Raw genomic sequence first — 21,550 nt, 5'->3', positions numbered from 1 at the left:
TGCGTGGGCGACGGCGCTCCAATTGCGTTTCTGCAGGAGGTCGGAATTTGGCTCGGCCCCTTGCAGTGTTTCCAAGGGAAGGTTCGTACATTCGTGACCGTCCCTGGCAGCCGCCCAGCCCGGGACTTGGGGTTCCACTCGCCATTGGCCAGCCGTCGGTGTGACGCGCCAGAGGCGGGGCCTCATCAGCTGTTTGCGGGATGCCCCGAGCGGGCGTATTTTGGAAACAATACCGCGCGGTGCAGAGTGGCCTCCACCCGCGCCAGCCCGCCTGCCGCCGCCGCCGCCCCTGCCTGCGCCTCCCGCCTCCCGCCTTCCGCCGCAGCCCGGTGAGCGCCCGGGCGGCAGGGGGCCGGGCGGTGTTGGATCGCACCTCCTTGGGGAAGTGGGGAGAGGATCGCGCTGCGCGTGGGGGCCCGGGAAGGGTTGGGCTGCGGGCGTCTAGAGTGACCATGGACTGGGGCGCTGGGGTATGGGAACGGGGTACAAAACCCACATCTAAGTGCGCTGCTCCACGAAGGAACGTGGGGGTAGTAGCATTTGAGACTCCAAGGAGTTGGGTCCAGGTGGGCAGGGGAACCTGCGGTGCACTGCTGAGCAGACCTGGGCGCTCGAGAATGGCCCGGCCTCTGGATCTGACTTTGGGGTAGGGCAGGGAGTTGTGGGACGTCCTGCATCCCTGCGGAGTCTGAAGGCTCCTCTCCTTAACAGCCGGGCTTTTTCCCTCCTTCCCAACTGAGTTTGGGCGCCAAGCCCCCGAGTGCTCATCACGCTGGACCCTGGCGCGGAGCCCTGGCATCACGACTCGGAGGCCGAGATTCTCTCCTGGAGTCACCCAGGTCTGCTGTGTGTTGTGTGAGTGCGTGAGAGTGTGTGTGTGTGTGTGTATGTGTGTGTATGTGTGCGTTCCCAGATTTTAGCCCTCGTCGAGGTTCAGAATGTCTAGCTACTGCTTCTCCTAGGAGAAGGAGTCTGAGTTCAGCATCCCTGTTAGAGTCCTTAAGGGCTGGGACGGCTCCAGCAGGCTTTAGATCTCCTTGCTAGGAATAAAGACTTCCCTGGTAGTGCACTTAGGAAGTGCCCTTCTCCTGCCGGTTTGCACACCACCTCTTCAGCTCAGGGGAAGGGGAGAAGAAGGTCTCTTTACTGTATCTCAGTTTACACTTGACCTTGTCCAGCACCTGTCCAGAGGCTCCCACCTGCAGAAGAGCCACCTGCAGTTCCTGTGGATAGTGGGAAGGGTCCCCCTCAGGCTTGCAGAGCCACACCCTCTGGCTGCACCTCCCCCACTGTCCAGTCCAGGCAAGGGTGGAATTTGGGGCTTTGCTGGGAGCGGGTGGGGGAGGTGATAGGCTTCAAAGGAAAACCCAAGACAATGACTCCTGACTGTGATTGGCTTTGGAGGGCCCCATCTTAGGTTGGGATTGCCAACTTGCAGAGAGGAGGTGGAAGGGCAGGAGGGGAGCCCCTGCCAGGTGACTGGCAGGACAGCACTTGGCCCTTTCAGCGGGAAACCTTGTTTCCTGGTACTGATAAAGTGTAGTTCTCTCACTCCCCTTTGGGAAACACTGTCCAAAGAATACCATGTGCCTGTTTTGCCATCCAAGCGGGCATCTCCTCGCTGTCCAGGGAAGAGGGCAGGATAGGGACCATAGATAGCTCAAGGACAGGATGGGATGGAGAGAGGGTTGAAGCAAGCACTTCAGCGAGAGCTCGCATTTGAGAAAGCCAAGATTTCTGAATTTAACTGAGCTTCCTTAAATACTTTACCAACCCACAGACCATTTGGCTTGTTCTTCAAAGGCGAGAGACTGGGAGACAGAATTCCCAGGGGACCTCTAATTGACTCTGGCAATGACAAACACTGTCTCTCTGTATCCTTAACCATTCAGGTGGTTGCTTTTCTGGCTGCCTCAGGGACCCTAAGGGGTTCCTGGTGTGTGTATAAGGGGTTGGCTTGGGAGCTCAAGATGCTGCGTGGCTCCACGCTCAGACTTCCAAGAGCCATCGGGTGGAGCAAGTGGAACTTCTTTATCAGCAAGAAACTCATGTCAACAACCTGAGGAGTTTAGGCGGCGAGTGAGGTCACAGACAGAGAGCTAAATTTCACTTCCTTCTGTGAGGCAGGTTGTACGAATCTCAGGTTCAGCGCTGGCAGGAGTGGTAGGCTGTGGGGGAAGATTTGAAGTTGTGGAGACTAGCGAGTAGACTGAGCTGGGGTAGGCTGGCCGCTTTGCTGGATGCTGGACCTCCCCTCTAGGCTAAGCTGTGGTGGGCAGACAGCTGTACGCTGCTGAGAAGGCAGCTGCAATGACTAACCTGGGTTTTTCTCCGCTCTCTCTCCCAGGACACACTCTTACCACATCGTTCAGCCTGTTTGTTGTGTTGAGCAAGCAGGGGGTGGAGACTAGGGTCTTGGGTAGGGCTTAGCAGGTTTGGAGGGAACCTGGCCACCCTAGGACTGCTGGCTTTTGTTTTTTGCTGCTGAGCCCGGAGCTCAGCTCAGAGTGAGATGAGAGTTTGGTGGTTACTCCTCAGGCCGGTGAGTGAGTGTGCGTGTGTGTGTTGTGAGCACTGTGTGTACAGCCAGTCACAGCGCCCTCTGCCCTCCCACAGCTACTCATAGAGGCTAGTCTTGTTGACATTTCTCCAGGTACCTGCGTGCTTGTAGCAGCTGATCATACCCCTCTATGGCTCAGAGTCCATAGCAGTCAAACTGCATGACCGTGACCAGCCTGGGTTAGAAGAAGAGGCCGAGGGGAGGGAAGGTGGTTCTGAGTGGGCCCAGGGAGGAAGCGTGGAGAGTCTCAGAACTGCGAGGCAGCCCGCATGAGGGGGCAGCGTCACCCTTGGCAGTGCTTTAGCTCTAGGGTTGTCTGGCGTCAGTACCTGACCCCACTTCTCCACGTAAGAAGGGGGAGCAGGAGAGAAGGAAGGGGAGGGGAGTCCTTCCAGGTATAGCCTGGGTGGGGGCAGCCTCCCGGATGCCTGCATTGCACCCTAACAGGGGAGATGGAGCCACCCCAGTGTGTGGAGGAGCTGGAGGATGATGTGTTCCAGCCAGAGGATGGGGAGCCGGGGACCCAGCCTGGGAGCTTGCTCTCTGCTGACCTGTTTGCCCAGAGCCAGCTGGACTGCCCCCTCAGCCGTCTGCAGCTCTTCCCTCTCACGCACTGCTGTGGCCCTGGGCTTCGACCCACCAGCCAGGAAGACAAGGCTACCCAGACTCTCAGTCCAGCCTCCCCAAGCCAGGGTGTCATGCTGCCTTGTGGGGTGACTGAGGAACCCCAGCGACTCTTTTATGGTGAGTGCTCTTAGCCTCAGGACTCCTCCCTTAGAGACTGGGGGAAAAGAGGGGACTTTCCCTCCCCAAACCTGCGCTTTGCTATTTCCTTCCCCAAATTGAGCAGCAAGGGCTATCGATTCTTCAGCTCTCACCTGCTGCTTCTCAGCTTGTTACTGCTCCTCACCTGTGCTCCTCAGGCCCCAAGCAGGGCAGATTGCCTTGCCATTCTTTCTGCTCTTTTGTCCCTTTCTGGAAGGATCTTTGGGTCCATGGTGTCTCCTTGGGTTGGAAGAAGGGTACCTGGGTCTCGGCCTTTACATCCTGTGGCCTGTTGTGTGGCCCAGCCCTTTGTGTAGTGATAGTGATGTACCTTCTGTAAAGTGGCTAACGCTGCGTGGGGAAGGCTGGGGGATCTGTGACTCGCTGTTAACACTGAAGGGAAAAACCCAGCCTGTTCTGGGAGGGTAGGTTCCTGAAGGCAGAAGGTGGCCCCCAGCTGTCACTTGGGACTTTCTGTGCTTGGAAGGGGAACTGGAGAAAGAGGTTGGGCCTGCCTGGGCTCAGTGCCAGCAAAGGGGCTGTTTCCAAGGCTCAATCAGACAAGACCCCTTCATTTGTGGGCTTCAGTGGTTGGTTTTATGAGCAATCTGCCTTCCTCTGGCAAAAGGGCAGGGTTAGACACTCAGTCTGTTTTCTTCATTTAGCACAAAGCTTCTGGAGAGAGGGCCGAGGTTTGGAGGCTATCTTGCTGTGTCTGACGGAGCAGATTGAGGAGACGCTGCAGTTATTCCCAGGGGGAGCTGCCCTATAGGACAATTCTGGCAAAGTAGTCCTGGCAGGAGTCTGAGAAGATAGATAAGGCAGGCGGGGAAGAGGGAAAGACGGGAGCAGGCCGGCGGGCGCCCCTAGTGGCAGCTCTTGGTAAGTGAGGAGCGCAGGTCTAGAGGTCTGGCCGGGGCTGCCTCCAGAAAGGAACTTGGCTAATCTGTGCCTCAGAGGAGTCCTCTCTCCGTATTTTTTTGTGCCACTGCCCAGAGCTTCAAGGTCTGAGACCAGCCTTCCTCTGCTGCACTAAAAAGCAAAGATACTTTTTTGCCTTTCTCGTTCTCTGTCCCCTTGCTTTGCTCAACCCAGGAACTCTGGAGAGCTGCCTCCAGTGCTTTTCCAGAGAAGAGCTTCAGCCTGCTACTACTATATGAGGGTAATAAATAATAAACTGTGGTCAAGCGTAGCTGGGTAAATAAGGACAGAAGGTTGGCAAGCTCACCCACACCTATTACCTTTGCCATGGCACTGCCGGTGAATGGAGGACTGAAGGCAAGGCTGGGACCATTCCCTTCTCTTCTCCAACAGCAGCTTTCACACTCTTGGGCGGCAAACAAGTCAGGCTGTCCACGTCTGGCAGAGTGCCCTGCTAAAGGCAGACTAAGTTCCTCTCCTTTCCCACACTAGGGTCTACCCTTGGCCCCAGGTCTCGGCCAGGAGTGGCAGGCATGGGGAGGATGGGGCAGCTGTGAAGCATGCTGAGATGTGGGCCCTCTGTCTTTGCAGGCAATGCCGGCTACCGGCTCCCCCTCCCTGCCGGTTTCCCTGCAGGCTTGCCCCTTGGTGAGCAGCCCGCTGAAGGGCAGTGGCAACATCGAGCAGAGGTACAGATTGCCCGGAAACTTCAGCGCATTGCAGACCAGTTCCATCGGCTTCATATGCAGCAAGTAGGCGTGGGGGACTTTCGGCGGGGGTGGGGGGGTGGGGGGGTGCGTCTGCTGGGGCTGGGGGGCTGGGGCCTGCCTCAGCAGCTCTGTCTCTGCCAGGCCCCAAGGATAAGGTCCCAGAGTTTTGGCCTCATGCTATTGTGATTCTCGTGGACTGGATGGGCACTCTTGCCCTCCCCTCTGAGATACAAGTTGTTTATCTGCCCACTCTCAGCTCAGGCTCCAGGGAGATGCTACGATCCCTCCCAGGGGATGGGATAGCTTTCTGCAGCCTTGATTGACAGACTCTCTCTTCTTGAGGCCAGGGGTGGGAGATGGTTCCTTACAGACCTAAGGGGAAGATTTTCAGGGTGCTGAGGAAGACTGGACAGTCGGGGGGTGCCTGGCTGCGGTGCAGTGTAAAGTGGGTAACCAAGGCCGGGGATGGGCCTGAGTTGGGGAAAGTGGTGGAACCGGTTGTAACCTGACACTTTCCAGCTGGGGAGGCCGCTTCTCATTGTCTCTGCCTGGGAACCGGGGCCTGGGACTCTGGAGTGTGTACCTCAGAGTCTCTCCAGACCAGCGGCCGGGCGCTCGGCCGGGCCGGGCGCTTGGCCGGCAGCCTGGCACCAGCCCCGCCAGGGCGGAGCATCGCGTGTCAGTGGAGCATGCGGCAGAGCCCATCAACAAAGGCGGCGGCTGGCGGGCTCGTGCTGGAGGAGCCCTACGTGCCATGGGCTGGAGGCTGCCCTGCTCTGCAGCCGCTGTCTGGGCCGCCCCCCGGGCGCTTAACCCTTCCTCTCTGGGCTGACTTTCTGGATGGCTGCCAAGGTGGGGAGAGGAGCCTGAGGCTGGATCCCTGCTAGTACAACCACTGCTGAAGCGAAGCCACACCACCTGGAAGTGAACACATTCGCTACCTGTGGGACAGTGTCCGTGGCCCAGTCAGCTGTGTGTGCGTGTGTGTGTGCGCGCGCGCATGTGTAAGTCTATATCTGACTGTATATCAGGAAATCAAGAGAATAAATAATCCACCATGATTGGGCAGACCCTGAGGTTAGATGGGGAACTTCAGGTGACCAGAGGACAGCTATTGGTAATAGAAGGTTTGACTTGGCCAGCACCAGGGGGAAGAGAAATTGACTTTGGATTTCCTGAGAACAGGCCATCTGGGGTTAGATATGGTGAGTGCCCCTGCCAAGGGGTTCTTAGGGAAACTTGGGGCTATACCTGGTCCTGGTGGCTCTCCCAGGCCCTCAGGAAGGGAGGGTGGCCCTATGCTTAGATAATAAGGCAGCCTAGCCACCTCCTCTGGCTCCAAGCTCTAGCCCCTATTCGCTCCTTTGATTTTTCTGTGGAAACTTGCCTTAGAGTTTCCCCTTCAGTCCATGTGTGGATGCACTCTTGATTCTTGATTTCTGCCTCTTGGCCTTCTTCCTGTCCATTCACTCTGCCCTGGTTGTGTAGGCCTGTGGTTGGCCTGAGCTCGCAGCTTCCGGTCCCGGGGCTGCAGCTGATAGAGGACACGGTGACTGTGGGTCTCCCAGGCTCATCTGGAGAACTATCTGGGAGGCAGTTTTCTGCGTTCCCAATAGCCCTGATCTCTCTCAACAGTTCTTTTCCAGAATGTTCAGCCATCCACGGGTGAGCCCCTGTGGGCTTGGGAGCAGGCTGGGAGGCCTCCCTTGCCCAGCTGAGCCCTGGCACAGGACCAGAACTCAGCCCAGGGCCCTTTCTTCCTGACTCAGTTCCGCACAGGAGAAACTGGCCCTGATCCCAGGTCTGACCGTGTTCTTTGCTGCTTGCCATCATTGACCCCCATCCAGGGCTGTCTCTTTGAAGGCCTGGTTCAACTCCATACAAGGTGCTGTCCTCTTAGCCAGAGCCTTCCAGCTGGGGAGGAGGAGGGGCAGAGGCAGTGGAGAACTGGAGGAGAGTCTCCCCTGCTCTGCACCTCACCTCCTACTGGTTCCTGACTTCCCTGGGCCCCTCAGCATCCTGCCAGCTACCTACTCCTACCGTGCAGTGGCAGGAGGCTGGCCAACGGGGCCGTTCTAGCCAAGAGCTGGTTTCCCCAAACTTTCCATTGCAAAGAGCCAGGCTTTTTGTCCACTGGAGTCTTCTTGCTTTTAGCCCCCTCCTCCCTGCTGTCCCTGCTCACTTCCCTAGGAGCTCATCCTGTGGGAAGGGCTGGGGTAATGGCTATGGGCAGATGGAGAGCTGGCACGTGTAGGACCTTTTAGCAGCTAGTTTTAAGAAATGAGTCATTTCTGAACTTGATTACGATATAAACTAATGTCTAAATATTTCGTATCTACACAATACTGTTGTCACCCTTACATTCTTATCCTTCATCTTCTTTCCCTATTCCTTCCCCTCATCTTTGCAGACAAGGAGACTGAGGCACTGGGATGGAAGTAATTTAGGGTTAAGTCTCTAGGCTTCAGATACAAAGTCAGAAGGCCCAGGTTTGAATGCCAGCTCTGCTACCTACTAGCCACCGGGAAGTCTCTGGCAGAGCCTGTTTCCTCTTCTGTAAATTAGACCTAATGCCAGAGAATCTGATCGTGAAGATTCAGTGAGAAAATACCTACGAGAGTTCCAGGCACACAGTAGGTATTCTTTAATGCTTGTTTTCTTCTTTCTCTCTATAATCCTGATTGTCCCCCACATTTGTTCTTGTCAGTTCACAGTGCATTTCCCACCCCACCTGTCCAGCTGGTCCCTGAGCAGAGCTGCCTTCCGTGAGCTCCCTTCTACCTACCCCGTCCAGAGAAATCAGCGTCAAAGCTGTTCACTTGTGGGTCTTGGCCTTGTACATTTCTCCTAGGAGAATAGTGGTCAATCTCCATCACTGTGGGCTGAGTTTAGATAACCAAGAAAGACAACCCAAAAGGCAGTAAGAAGGTTGAAGGAGCCTGGCCATCTCCTCTCTCCTCACGTCTGGGATTGGTGTCCCAGGGCCAGACCATGGCCGTGGGTTCCCGGCTCCTGTAGGGAATGTGAACTCCTGCCTTTTGTCCCTGGTTAGGGACCTCAGTTACTCTTTTTCTGTATGAGAGGAAGCCTTCTCCCTGGGAGATGTGGAGCACAGGGAAGGGTGTGATAATGGTCGTGTGTTGTAGGATGGCTTTATGGCAAAGTGAGTGCATCAGCATGACTCTAGAGGCAACATGGTGCATGTTTTTGTGGGCCATTAGCCCTCCCAGCATGTTTCTCAAGGAGCTTGCTGGATGGAGCTCTAGCCTGGCTACCCAAGTTCAGGTCAGCCACCTGTTTAGGGTGGTTTCTCTGGGCAAGGAATTGGAAGCAGAAAATCAGTGCCGGTGAGGTGCTTGCTGTCAGCGCTTTGGGTCTCCAAAGCAGCAAGAGACTTTGAAGCAGAGTGAATGGAGGTAAAAGCCTTTCCAAACCTGGTCACACACCCCCAACTTCCTCTGCCTGGGTCAGGAGTGAAAGATTCTCCTCCTTGATCTTCTGTGAGCTGCCCAGCCGTAGCAGGTGACCTCTGGTGGTCTGCTGACGGTGGCCTACCTTGACCTTGGCTCTGTGAGAGGGCCCTGGTGTTTCTTGTTTGCCCAGCTTCTACAGGGAAGATGGCAGTACAGGTTTGCTTCCTCCCTGAGCTCAAGGGATGCTCTGGCCAGAAGGTGAGTCCCAGCTTCTCTCCATTCCACCTGCCGTGGTCTCCTCCACAATGAGCCGAAGAGGGGACAGAAGCTGGTGTCCCATCCCCTTAGGAGAGTCTCCTGTCCCAATGGCGCCATCTTGAAAGTTGTGGGATGTTTCCGGGCAATGTTAAGAAGCCAAGAATCCTAAAAAAAAAAGAAAAAAGGAAAAAGTGACTACTGTAGACAGTTGTGTGAGTAAAGCTACAGGATTATTGGAATTCTTCATGTTGGAAGTGGCTTTTTCACTTGGACCAGGAGTGGCTCCATTCAGAACAATCAGATTTGGAAATTCCCTGAATAATAATTAGACTTTCTGGAAAATGACATCTGAGAAAAATTTCAGCCACTCAGTTGAAACCATCTTTAGTTGCAAGATCACAGAAAGGATCCTGGACTTAGAGACAAATTCGTGTTCAAATCCCAGCTCTGTCACTTATGAGTTCTGTGTTCACAGGCAAGTCATTTAACTTCTCCGAGCCTCAATTTCTCATACTCATCTTGTAGAGTTGATGTGAAAGCCCTTTGGAAATTATAATATGTATAACTATTAATGTGTGGACAGTTTAACACTTGAAAATGGGTTAAAAGATGATCTTAGGATTTTGTTCTTTGGGAGTTCTTTTGGAAGTTGTACCCAAGGTGGTGTTTACATGGTTTATTAACTAGTGGCCTCTCCGCCAGCAGCCTGGATCCTTTGTTCAGGGAGCTCCTAACTACTTCCTGACCCTTTGGGATGCTCTCCTTGTTGGTGAGTGGTTTTCTGGAGCTCAGACTATAGCTAATAAAGTTGTTCAGGCTCTAGATGGGACAGCCCTGGGCGGGAGCCCCAGAGATTCTCCCTAGAGTGAGAAGGGTCCCTGTGGAGCCAGCCTCTGTCCCCGGAGTGGAAGGTCCCCCTGGGACATTGCCTGGGGAAGAGTGAGGCTTGGGGAGGGGCTGTGGAGAGCGCTGTGCGTGAGAGCCAGGGCCAGGGCTTGGGGGCCCTGTGTTTGCTCTGTGGCTGGCTCTGTTTATATCGCTCACTATATTTAGCTTCTGAGTCATCAGCGTGGCTGAGTAGAGCTGAGTTCTCCACACAACCCTGCACCTGACTGCTCTCTCTTCCAGGAGAAGGGCCTTGTAGTTCCGGACAGTTCATTCCCTCCCCACCAAGGCAAGCCATGGGGATGGGGTTGGCTTTGGTTTTTTTTTTTTTTTTCTTGGAGGGGGTGGTGATGGGAGGGAGGACTTTAGGGGAGGTTCTAGAAAAGAGGGATAAAGAAAAACATCTTGTTTGCCTTTTAATCCAAGTCTGGCAACCAAGAGGGCATGTTCCATGACCAGTACAAGAAGAGCCGGTGTGCGCGGTGAGGAGGAGGGTCCGGCCTTCTGTGCTCAGCTTGCTTGTCCTGTCCAGGGACTGGTCCTGGGTGGGACGAGAACAGCCAGCTGCAAAGGCCCCAAGTTGGGAGTTGGAGCCGTGGGGGGATCCTTCTCCAACGTCCTGTAGACCCACAACAGACCAGCCACCTCCTCAGTCCCCTCTCTCCCTCACTTTTTTTTTTTTTTGCGGTACACGGGCCTCTCACTGTTGTGGCCTCTCCCATTGCGGAGCACGGGCTCCGGTCGTGCAGGCCCAGCGGCCATGGCTCACGGGCCCAGCCGCTCCGCGGCATGTGGGATCCTCCCGGACCGGGGCTCGAACCCGTGTCCCCTGCATCGGCAGGCGGACTCTCAACCACTGCGCCACCAGGGAAGCCCTCTTCCTCACTTTTGACCAGAGCACACATACCCCTCTTCCCCCCTGAGTTCTTAAGAAGTTGCCCATTAGTTTGATGGGGCTGTTCTCAGACTGGGGGAGACAGACCCACCTGGGGGAAGCTGGGTAAGGGCCTCAGTCCTTCCCACCTCCAGGCCATGGAGGTGCAGCCCATGGCTCTGGGGATATGGGTGCAAACACAACTCTATCCCCGCACCTCCAGTGGCTGAAGCCGGTGGCTTCCACCTATGTTAGAGGAAGCCCTCCTGTCTTCGCCTCAGCGAGCCCCAGGCTGCCCTTTCTTCCTGGGAGAAGTGATTGGTGTTTCTGTGGTGGCAGCTGGTGGCTTCAACCTCCTGTTAGCGCTTCTGGCTGGGCTGAGGAAGCTCTTGTCAAGGAGGATTATTTTTCCTTTTCTGTGTTGCCACGTTGCTCATTCCTCAGGTGTCTAGGTCAAAAGCAGTCTGGGACAGTGGGCCAACGGGGCCCAAGGGACTGCCCCGTGGGTCTCAGAATCCCTTGCCCAGCTTGGCAGCCTGGAATTCTGAGCCCGGCTGCCTCTGGCTGCCATGGCCCATCTCACAGTGCAAAGTCAGGGATTTCCTCAGGACTTCATGAGCCTGCCTAGAAGATAGCGCTCCTGGGGCGGGTGCTTTGAGCTGAGGGTGTTGAGGGAACTGCTCAGCAAAGTGCAGTCGGGCCCAGGTTTCCCTTGTCCTCACCAGGGAGTGGGGAGCTGCCTAGGGCAGCCACCGCCTCAATGCTTTACATATACTTTTCTCATTTAATCATCACAGCAACCTTGTACTTCGAGACCCCATTATCCCCATTTTATTGGAAGCCGGGGCTCAGAGAAGTGGGATAATATGCCCATGTTACACGGTAAGTGGCTGAGCTGGGAGCCATGCACATCTGATTGATCCTAAAACAATGGTCTCCCCATTACACACCCCTGCTCCTCAGCAAATGCAGCCCGGAAGGTGAGAATCTGATGGAGCTCCCACTGGCTGCCCGACGCTGGCTCTGCCTCCTGTAAAACTGAGATCTGCATTCTTGCTTTTCCCCCCTTCAGACTGTAAAATAATCGAGGACAAGCCTTACAGCTTGCTCGTTTTTGTGCCTCATAACTCTTAGCTCAGTTGGGTACCTGATAAAAGTTTGCTGAATCAAACAAACATCTTCCCAACTTCTTTTATGTGGAGTTTTGCTGAAGTCTTCCTTAGCTCTGTGTTCCTGTTCTCAACAGCAAGGCTTTGTCCTTCAGCCTCGCTGTGGCGGGTTTAGAGTTGATGGGGGAAAGGGAAGAGGTGAGGTAGGAAAACGGCACTTTACAGAGAGTGTAACTCCCTGTAAAGCAGGGTAGATACAACTCTGCATTTTAAGGAAACTGAGCATGGTTTCAGAAAATGATCTGAAGTTATCATTTCAGGCCAGTTGTAGCTTCATTTCTGTTTGATCTTCAGTTAGCTCTGCCTCTGAAAGGTTTATTTTTTTTCTGGTCCACAGTATCCTTACTAAATAATGATCTGGAAACAATTTCTTTCTTTTTTTTTTCTTTTTTTTTGCGGTACGCGGGCCTCTCACTGTTGTGGCCTCTCCCGTTGCGGAGCACGGGCTCCGGACGCGCAGGCACAGCGGCCATGGCTCACGGGCCCAACCGCTCCGCGGCATGTGGGATCTTCCCGATCCGGGGCACGAACCCGTGTCCCTTGCGTCGGCAGGCGGACTCTCAACCACTGCACCACGAGGGAAGCCCTGGAAACAATTTCTTTAAATATACTAGGGGAGCAGTTAGGTGGGGATTCTCTTTGAACAGTTAATACCATTTTCATAATGTGAATAAACACACTGTAATATTTTAGTGAAAGAACATAGCTCTGGAGTCAGAAGTCAGGGGTTTGAATCACCCTCTCCCAACTAACTTGCTTGGGGTAACTTTTCTGAACCTTTGCTTCCCCATCTGTAAAATGGGATTGAAAATAATACCTGCCTTTCCTATGTCCCAGACCTTTGCGAGGAGCAAAAGAGACAATAGGAAAGCATTTTAAGTATGCGACGATATAAATTGCTATCTGTTTGGTAAATTTGCATTTTGTGTGTTAGTTTCTTTTAAATCAGGGCTACAGTGTACCTTTGCTCCTTCCTCGAATTCTTTGGGGGTGAATTAGCTCTTGCTGGAGCATCTGGTACACTGGTGACACACAGAGTCCCCAGAGGGTGTGAATTGGGTCCGAAGGGGGAGAGACAGAGGGAGATTCTTATCTGGGGAGGGCAGGGAACACTCTTTGTGCTTAGGGCAGAGGCCATGTGGGATGAAACAGAGTTTGATTTGTGTAATCCAACCTTGTCAGACACCACAGCCAGCTCTTTAAAAAAAAAAAAAAAAAGCCTTTTACTAGTTGGGCCTCTCTAGGCAAGAGGCTGATCCTATCACATCAAGTACATCTTTAGACCTGGCCAGACATCAGTTGTTCCTGGCTTCAGACAAGTGGGTTATCTTGCAAGGCTGACTTTTCTATAGTCAGTCCAGCGTGCTTGTTGAATACCTACTATGTGCCCTACGTGTTCCCTGTTATCCAGGACGAATGATCCGGGTGTTCAGTTACAGTGCCTTGTGCACAGGGGGAGTGACTCAGACACTTGTCAACTGACTGCCTCCATCCCCTGACCACAGAAGGAAGGTGGGACTGAAGGAAGAACCCTAGATCTCTCATGCCTGGTTGTGCTCTCCTAACTGAAGAGAATATTTTTTATCCACCACGTTAGGGCCCCTTCCCTTGGGGCGTTCACCTCTATTCTTTCCTTCCACGTCTTGGTCCTACTGTCTCGGCTCTGAATTTGAGAGCTCTGGTGTAAGCTTAAATTCCCATCAGCTTCCTATCTCCTGAACCCCAGTCTCCTACCCCTGAGGTTACCCTGGCTATGCATTCTGGGAACCCCCATTCTTTGCAGGTTCCCAAACTTTGAGGGATCCCAAGCCAGCCTGGGAGAGCTGAGCCTTGCGCCAGGGGTTTGTACCCACTGATCTCAGTCTATGCACTGGGTACTGTGCCAGGTGCCTGAGAGTCAGAGGCCAAGCGTACCTGTTCCTGGCTCCCCCTTCCTTCTCCCCTTCTCCCCCACACCCTCTCCTGGAAGGATCCATGTGCTCTGGTGTTTCGGTGTCTTTGTGTACCTCGTCCTGTTCGGTGAATGTTGATTTCCTTTCTTCTTAACTGTTTCTCTACCTGGCCTCCCTTCAAGACCTTTTTCTTTCCTTTCCAGTCAGGCACTTTTGTTTAATTTTTTAAAAAATATTTTATTTATTGTTGATCCTCAAAAATCAAGGCATTCTTTGATTCTCTTGCTATGTGGCAATTTGGTTTCCTTTCAAAAAAGGGCCTTCTGGGCAGGAGAAGGCTGACTGGGGTATGTGTGGCATTGCTTGTGCTCACAGAAAGGGTCGCTGGGGCAGAGGTGGTTTCCCAGGCCCTGTTCTTGCTGGTCGCACGGCTGCCAAGGCAGCCAGCTTGACCCTGTACTAGGCAGCCTGTTCTCCAGGCCCACCCAGACCCTCCGCCAGGATGACCGGATTCAGTTGTTGGAGCTCTGAGTTATAGTCCTCAAGGTAACTGTGGATGACAAACTCCGAATCACCAAACCTTAGGGTTGGAAAGCACCTCAGTGGTTTCCAAATGCCTGTCTGTGGCCTGGCTGCCTCAGAAGCACCTGGGCAGGATTTACCTCCGGGTTGGCCAAGTCATTACTTTGGTGGGAGGGAGGGAAAGAGACTAAAGAAAATACCAAATCATGAAATGTTTTCTTCTAGGCTATAGGATCATGAGTGATTTTATTTTCTCCTCTCTAATTTCTTGTATTTTCCAATTTTTCTACATTACTTTTATGACTAAAATAGACAATACATGCTACTTCTGATTTTTAAAAACTGTCACTCAGGGAGCATGTTCAATACACAAATTCCTGGGCCCCTTCCCTGAAGATTCTGCACCAGTTGGTCTGGGTGGGACCTGGGGACTCTGTATTTACAATAGCACCTCAGTAGATTCTGTGATGCAGTCGGGTGTGGGAACCACTGGTCTAATACCACACCTGCACTTCACCTATAAGGAGAGTCAGGCTGGTGGGAGACCCCAGCCTACCAGGTCCTCTGATTCCTGGCCCGGGGAGCCACCCACTGCCCAGAGTGCCTTCCTGGATGATTCAGGAGCCCAGAGGCCTATCCCAGGCAGAGGCACAGAACCTAGGTCCTTCCTGAGGCTGGGCCTGTGTGCACCTGGGCCTGTCTGTGTCTCCCAGCAAGACCTCAGCCTTCCAGTCTGACAGCACTGTCTGGCCCACGACTGCATCTAGGTCCCCAGCACCCACAATGATTGGAGTAAGGATGCTTCCTTGCCTCATCCCCAGAGACCTCAGGGCCCAGGAAGTTACCCAGGCAGCAGGTGGCCTCCATGAGGGGAATGTGGGGAGAAACTGAAGCATACAGGGATGGGATTGGTCCAGGCCCCAAATGATCGAGTTGTGATCTCCCTTCCTTGGCCCTTGAGCTGTTTTGAGACGATTTAGAGAAGGGGAGGTTGGAGGGTCTGCTTGGGTGTAAAGAAAGGTGTATGGTGGCGCTTGGAGCATAGTAGTAATGGGTAAGGACATTGCCCTAGGGCCAGGTGGTCTGGATTTAGCCCAGTCCCCGCCACTTACTGGCTATGTGGCCAAGTTACCTAACTCTTTGAATGATCCCATCTGTAAAATGGGCATGATAATACATACCTGCGTCATAGGGTTGTTGAGAGGACCAAAGGGGTTTAAGGTGTATAGACCAGTCCTTCTCATACTCTAATGTGTCTTAAAGTCACCTGGGCATCTTGTTAAAAATGTGCATTCTGATTCAGTAGGTCTACGTTTCTAATAAGCTCCCAGCTGATGCTGAAGCTGCTGGTCCGTGGACCACATTTTGAGAAGCAAGGATGTAAAACACAGAACCTGACACGCTCAATTTACAGTTACTGTTAGCATCATGGTTGTTATTGTTACTTGGCCTTTTCAAACAGGCACCCGAGGAGCCTCGGAATTCCAGCAGACCGGCCTCCCCAGAGACCAGTCTTTTCCTGGATTTTCCTCGTATTCCACCCTATGACCTTTGCACCTGTCCTGGGTAGCAGCTGGGGAGGGGAAGCGGAAGGAGGGGGTGCTGTGCCCAGCTGCTGCAGGCAGGCCTGAGTCTTCAGGTTTGCAGCTGAGTCCATTTTCATGCTGCTTTACCCTAACCAGATTTTGTTAAGCCGGGTGTGTGTCCTCTTTTTACTTGTCTTTGTTTACAAAACATGAGGAAGCCATCCGTCTCCCCAGTCGCAGTCTGCCAGGCCTCCGCTGTGGCATACCCCGATTTCCCTTCCCCTCCAAGCAGGAGCCGTGCCTCCCACTTTCTGGGTTGTTTTCCAGTCTCCCCTTCTGCAGGGGAAAGAGGAATGCTATTGCTACAGGTATGGGATGGGGGGAATACCTGACAGGGCCCTGAGGTCACCCTCAGTTGACATCTCTCCTCTCTTTGTGGCCTCAGGCAGGGTGACAGGGAACCTGGCGGTGAGGTTCCTGCACAGTTGCCTGGGGACAGGTCAGGGAGGCCAGGGCGAGATGTCCCTGCAAAGCTCTGGGAATCCAGGAGCCCTGGGCTCAATTTCCAGCTCTGCCACTGACTTGCTCTAGCCTCTTCTTCTCTGACTAGGAGCTGCCTGGTGGGGGCCTGGGCTGTAGTTAAAGGCAGCAGGGGCTCCAGATCCCCTACACACACGCACACACACACACACACACACACTTCACATAAGCGTGCTTGCTGCCTGGGCCACTGCGGCAATCCAAGTCCAGCCTCTGTGCTGGTTCCTTTTTTGCACACTAGGTTCTTATTCCCCTGTCCACTGAGAACCCTGTGGAGAGGGCCCCAGCCTAGTCCTCCTGCCCTGGCAGATAAAGAGAGAACAAAGACCGCCTCTTCCAGCACCCCTCAGTGCCCTTCGGACCTCTGCTGGCCCCTGGGAAATGGTACCTGTGTGGGCGGGGCACCAGCCACAATCCTGTGAGCCACTGACCGCTGACCTTTGCCCCCAGCTTCTCTGCCTGACAGTAGGACCTGGGATAACCTCCAGAGAGTAGTGTGCATTCTTTGTTTTTGTTTTGTTTTCAAGTATGTTCTTGCTTAACGTTTAATTGGCTCCAGTCAGTAGGAAAGCGCTCCAAGAGGGATTATTTATGGCTTACTGTCAAGAGCAGCTATAAAAAGGGCAGCACGGAGCTGGAGATGCTGGGAAGGGAGAGAGGGCGGGCGCACAAGTGTGTGTGTGTGTCTGTGTGTGTGTCTGTGTGTGTGCGTGTTTGCACTGGATGAAATCAGATTTTTGCTGCCTCAGCAGTGTGGTTTAAATGGAAGATTAACCCTTTGACCTTCACAGTGTCAAATCACTTGCAGATGGAGGCTCGCCCGCTTTTCCCCCTTGTTTTCTGTGTTACTTTGGAGCTGGGGGAGAGAGGGGGGCACTTCTTCTCTTTCTTTCTGAAGAAAGTTTGTTGTTCATGCAGCTGAGGTTTGCGGGGCTCAGGAGCCAATCTGATTAAAAGCAGCACTTGGCTAAACTTTGGAAAATCCTGCAAGCAGGGGAAAAAGTTTAATCCTCTTGTGCACCGTGCATAAAGAGCCTGGTCTTTTCTTTTTAATGTTCACACTGCAATTGTATTTGGAGAACTCAACTATCTCCCCCTCATCGCCACTTCTCTCGTCCCTCCCCCAACTCCCCCAGTTTGCTGTCCTGATGGCATTAAAGTGCCGCCCCAAGACGTGTGGATCTGAACTTTGATTGGAAATGATAAGGAGTCATCTAAGGCTGCGTTTAGGAGTTACGCTGTTTTGTTTTGTTTTCCTTTCAGCACCAGCAGAACCGAAATCGCGTGTGGTGGCAGATCCTCCTCTTTCTGCACAACCTCGCTTTGAATGGAGACGAGAACAGGAATGGGGCGGGTCCCAGGTGAGGCTGGGCTGCCCTCTTCACATGGGGCACCACGGAAGGACATCGGCGAGGACTGACACTGTGTCTTGTGAAGTTGTTGTTGTTTTGTGTTTTTATTTTAAAAATTTCTCTCTGTGTACATAAGACATACCCAAACGGGACCTCTTTCCCAGTTCAGGGCCTCGACCAGGAATGGGGCCCTTTGTCAAACACTGTTGAAGTAGAGGCTGGTGTGTCTGTGATGTGGGACCTCCCAAGGGCTCGGACAAGTAGATCCTTCGGTCGTCAGTGGTTGAAGACAACCAGGTAGTGATGTGCTCCGGCGAGTGGACTGTAGTTTTCCCACAGGAACTTATTTAAGAAATAGGAGACTGGATTAGACTCCTGGTTCCACCAAACCCATCAGCCTTCCACTGTGGATGGGGCCCAGATCCGACGGGTCACACTGCTTTAACCCACCAGGGCCTCAGACGGGGCCTTTCCAGCTGCGTGTGGCAACTTCGCTTGGTCGGTCAGCCAGCTCCGCGTCTGGGTTCTCCTTGGGCCCAGCCACTGCCCACCCCAAGGGCTCAGGGATTCTCGCCCAGCCCCTGTCATCTCCAGCAGACCTCAGGGAGGGTTGGGTTTCTCCATGGACCCCTCAAATGTGCCGCAAAAATGAACCAAACTTCTGGGTAGGCCTCATGTCTGACTTGGTCCTACTCGGAAGCCCCAGGATTGGTCCTGAGGTGCAGAACCACTGCCCCCTCTGGCTGCCTGGGACTGTCTGGGTGTCAACCATGGATGAGCCAAGTAGCCAGTCAGTGTGCTGTAGCCAGCAGCTTGTGCCTTAGTCAGCTCTTGTTTTGAAAGACCCGGCCAACAGACGGCGTCCCACCCGCCATAGCAGCGCTCTAGCACCGGAAGGGACAGGATTGCATTGCGGTGGCTCTGGGAAACGAGGCGGCCATCCCACCTCTAAGAGTCAGCCTTGAGGAACCCAGACCCCTTGGTTTCCTTGGAAACCACATACCTCCTCCCTTTTATCCCCATTCCTTTCTCACACCTAGTGGGATACAGGAAGAAGCCAGCACAGCGGCTTTGTCAGCTGAAATGTGTCTTTTAGAGTAACAGACAGTGATTAGAGTGCAGAACTGTCAAAGCTGGGTACACACTTCCTGTCTTCCTTCAGCTTCCAGCCAGGCCAGAAAGGCCTGCTCTGGAACTCAGCAGGATCACAGATGCCTCTGAACTTCTTCCCTTCTCTCCCTGCTGTGGCACTAATGGAGAGAATTTAAAGCAGCCAGTCTGGCAGCTCTGAGAGCAGACACAGGGAATCTGAAAAGACACAGGGAATCTGTTAACCTAGAAATTAAATTATCATTTTTGCATATGTGAGAAAAGTTAACATGGGTGCTAACGGTGAAGCAAGGCCCAAGGAAAAGATGGCTTCCCTGGGCAGAGAAGACCCCAGGGCTACCAAGGAAATTGGAGGAGTCCTGAGTAGACTCTCAAATCTGAATGAGCCCAAGCTCCTCTAATTCTGCAGCGAGGAGGTCTTTGTTACCGTCGAAGGACACATTGATCTTCCTGACGTACGGTCAGGCAGGTTGTTCACTGCACAAGGCCACCTGCAGAGGAAGGTAATGGAAGCTAGAATCCAGCCCGTGCTCTGCTCACTAAGCTGTATGCCCTAGTGTAGGGCTGTGTCTGCTTACAGGAAGGGGTGCCTTTCCTAATTTGCACAAAGGTGCCCTATGGGCTCACAGTGGCTCGGAGAGGGACTTCAAACTGCATAAGCCTTGGTTTTGTTCTGCTTGCATGTTCTGGAGGTATTACCTATTCTTGGACAGAATTATATTCTCAGGGCGTGTACCATGGTTTGTCTGCTAAGAAGATAGGTTCCTGCTCCCAAGAAGGAACCCAGGGAACAGGCATGAAGACTGGCGCTGGGACACGCTGACCATCGTGAAATCCAGCCTTCCCTGTGTGCCTCCACACCATTTTTTGACGCGCATAGGACATGTGTTGTTCTTCCCTCTCCTGGACCAAGGCTGTGATGGGCAGGCTGCTGGTGTATCTCTGAGTGGCACACACAAGAAAACCGGGATTATTTCTTCCAGCCACTTTCATCTACTCTCCGCAGACTTTCCACGTGAGCTGAGTGAGAGAGCAAATAAATGGTCCAGGCCTTGGTGCCGAGGCAAAGCCATCAGCTTCAGAGACCTTGCCGGGCCTGGGGGGGATGTCCTGTGGCCTGTCCTGAGAACTGAGCCCAGAGTTTGAGAAGCTCAGCTGAACGTCGCGCCTGGGGCCGGGTGGAGGGTCATCTGACTGCACTGTCTCCATCTTCTGTGAAGCCAGGAACTAACTCACTATCCTAAGCAAGCCAGGGCAAGAGGTACAACGCCTCTCCTTCCCCTCCCCCCAGAACCCAGGAGGTAGAATAGCCCCAAGAGGAAGAGAGGTTCCTCCTGGCTGGCTGTTTTTAATTGGCCTAGTGGTCTAGACTGGCCCCTTCCCCCTCTGCCTGGTGAGTTGGTCTGAACATTCCTCAAGTCCAACCTCAGGACACATGTCCCTCCCCCTGGGCTCCCTCTCCCCGTCCCCCAGGAGCTTGGCTGTCTCTAGTTAGGGAGTGGAGAATCAGATTCAGAGGGAGGGACAGTCTGACCTGGCTCCTGACCTGTAACCAACAGAAGACTTGTGGAGCTTTTGTGGTTTGCTGAGGGTGGGGGTGGGAGAGGGACTGGAAACCTCCCTCCCCGGTAGGGATGCCCTGGAGGAGGGGAAGCCTGATATTCAGGGTCAAAACAGCCCTTCTGATTCAGAAGCCCAGAGTAGGGGATTCTGGAAGCCGGTAGACAGAACTGGGGAGGGAACCCCCTCAGGGCCCCCGTCTGACTCCCCCAGAGAGTTGGAGGACTCAGCCGGGCCTCTCTGCCCACTTCAAAGTCTGGGCTGCTGGAGAGCTGCCCCCGTGGCCTTTTCTTCCTCAGTCCGAGGCAGAAAAAGACCACCTCCCGGTGCCCTCCACAAACCCCTAGGGGAGGGGGTCTGTGTCGGGAGCTATGTGGCAGGCACGTTCCGAGCGCTCAGAGGGGCCCAGCTGACTTGTCTCTCTGCCCCCAGTGGCCCAGCCCCATCCAAGGATGGGTCCGGCCTGGGCGTGGCAGGGAGGGGGTGATTTGGGATGATCAAGCCAGGGCCTCCACTAGGGGCTGGGGAGCCACTGTGACTGTCCTGGTCAGCAAGGAGCACGTGGAGAGCTTGCTGGCTTGTCTCGTTTGAGGGACCTGATGCGGTGGGGTTAGGGCAGGTGAGAGCCCGCAGAAGCAGGCCCTTCAGCTCTGCAGGCTTCTGCACATCAGTGCTGCAGCCCAGGCCGGAGGAACCTGCGGGGTCCCTCTGTGTGTAGGTGGGGACACCTTGGTGACAGGCCACCCCGGCCAGACTCCTTAACCCATCAGGCTGTGAAGCCTCCTGGGGACAGTGTGGGCCAGTGGGCTCCTCAAGGCTGGTGGGGACTTCAAGCCTTGAGGGAACCGCAGAGAAAGCCGCGCTCTTTCATAGATGCGCCAGCCTCTTGGGCGGAAGGTGCTCGGAGGCCTGCGGGCTTCCGGGTCGCGCTGCCCCTCTCCGTGCACAGGAGGCCGGTGCCTCTCCCTGCTCTGTGAGCGTTGCCCAGTGGGCTGCCCCATCCCTGGGTCCACAGGGCCTGTCGGGGGAGACCCAGTGAGAATGTAGCATTTTGTCCCTCCCAGGTTAGCTGTCCTGGGTTCTAGGCACTCTGCCTCTGGGAGAGAAACAAGGAGAGAGAGAGGGGTTGGGGACTCATTGTTTTTAAACCTGTACAGAATATTTGGCTTTGTGTTCTTCACATGCATATATGTGTGTGTATCTTTTCCCCCATCAATTGGTACAGTTTTTAATAAAACCATTTAAAGCAAAGCTTGTCTTTTTCAAGGTGTAGTAAAAATACAAGGGGATCTGTTGGTGGATTAGAGACTCCCAACTTGCTTCTCAGCTGCCCTCCTGAGTTACCGTCCGGGACCCCCGGCTTTTGTCAGGACTTCCTTTCCCCTCTTGGGGTTGTGAAGAGCCATTCTGACCACACAGTAAGCGGCACAGCAGAGGCCCCATGAAGTGGAAAGACGTGGGCTTTGGAACCAGACCTGGATTTGGATCCGGTT

General features: G+C 53.9%; 1 protein-coding gene across 1 annotated transcript; it reads left to right on the top strand.

Annotated features, from left to right (window-relative positions):
• Window positions 1-200: 200 nt before the first annotated feature.
• BMF (Bcl2 modifying factor) lies at window positions 201-21,273 on the top strand (the record flags this gene model as incomplete). The annotated part of the gene is given in 8 exon segments (XM_079913828.1): window positions 201-265; window positions 267-303; window positions 305-329; window positions 712-750; window positions 753-839; window positions 3,008-3,304; window positions 4,838-4,998; window positions 17,299-21,273. Coding segments are annotated over 8 exon segments (813 nt in total). The 3' UTR covers window positions 17,401-21,273.
• Window positions 21,274-21,550: the final 277 nt, after the last annotated feature.

The sequence above is a fragment of the Stenella coeruleoalba genome (assembly GCF_951394435.1).
Source record: "Stenella coeruleoalba genome assembly, chromosome: 2".
In the NCBI taxonomy this organism is placed as follows: Eukaryota; Metazoa; Chordata; class Mammalia; order Artiodactyla; family Delphinidae; genus Stenella; species Stenella coeruleoalba.
Note: the sequence above shows the minus strand (reverse complement) of the source record. Positions and strands in the feature narration are given on the sequence as shown.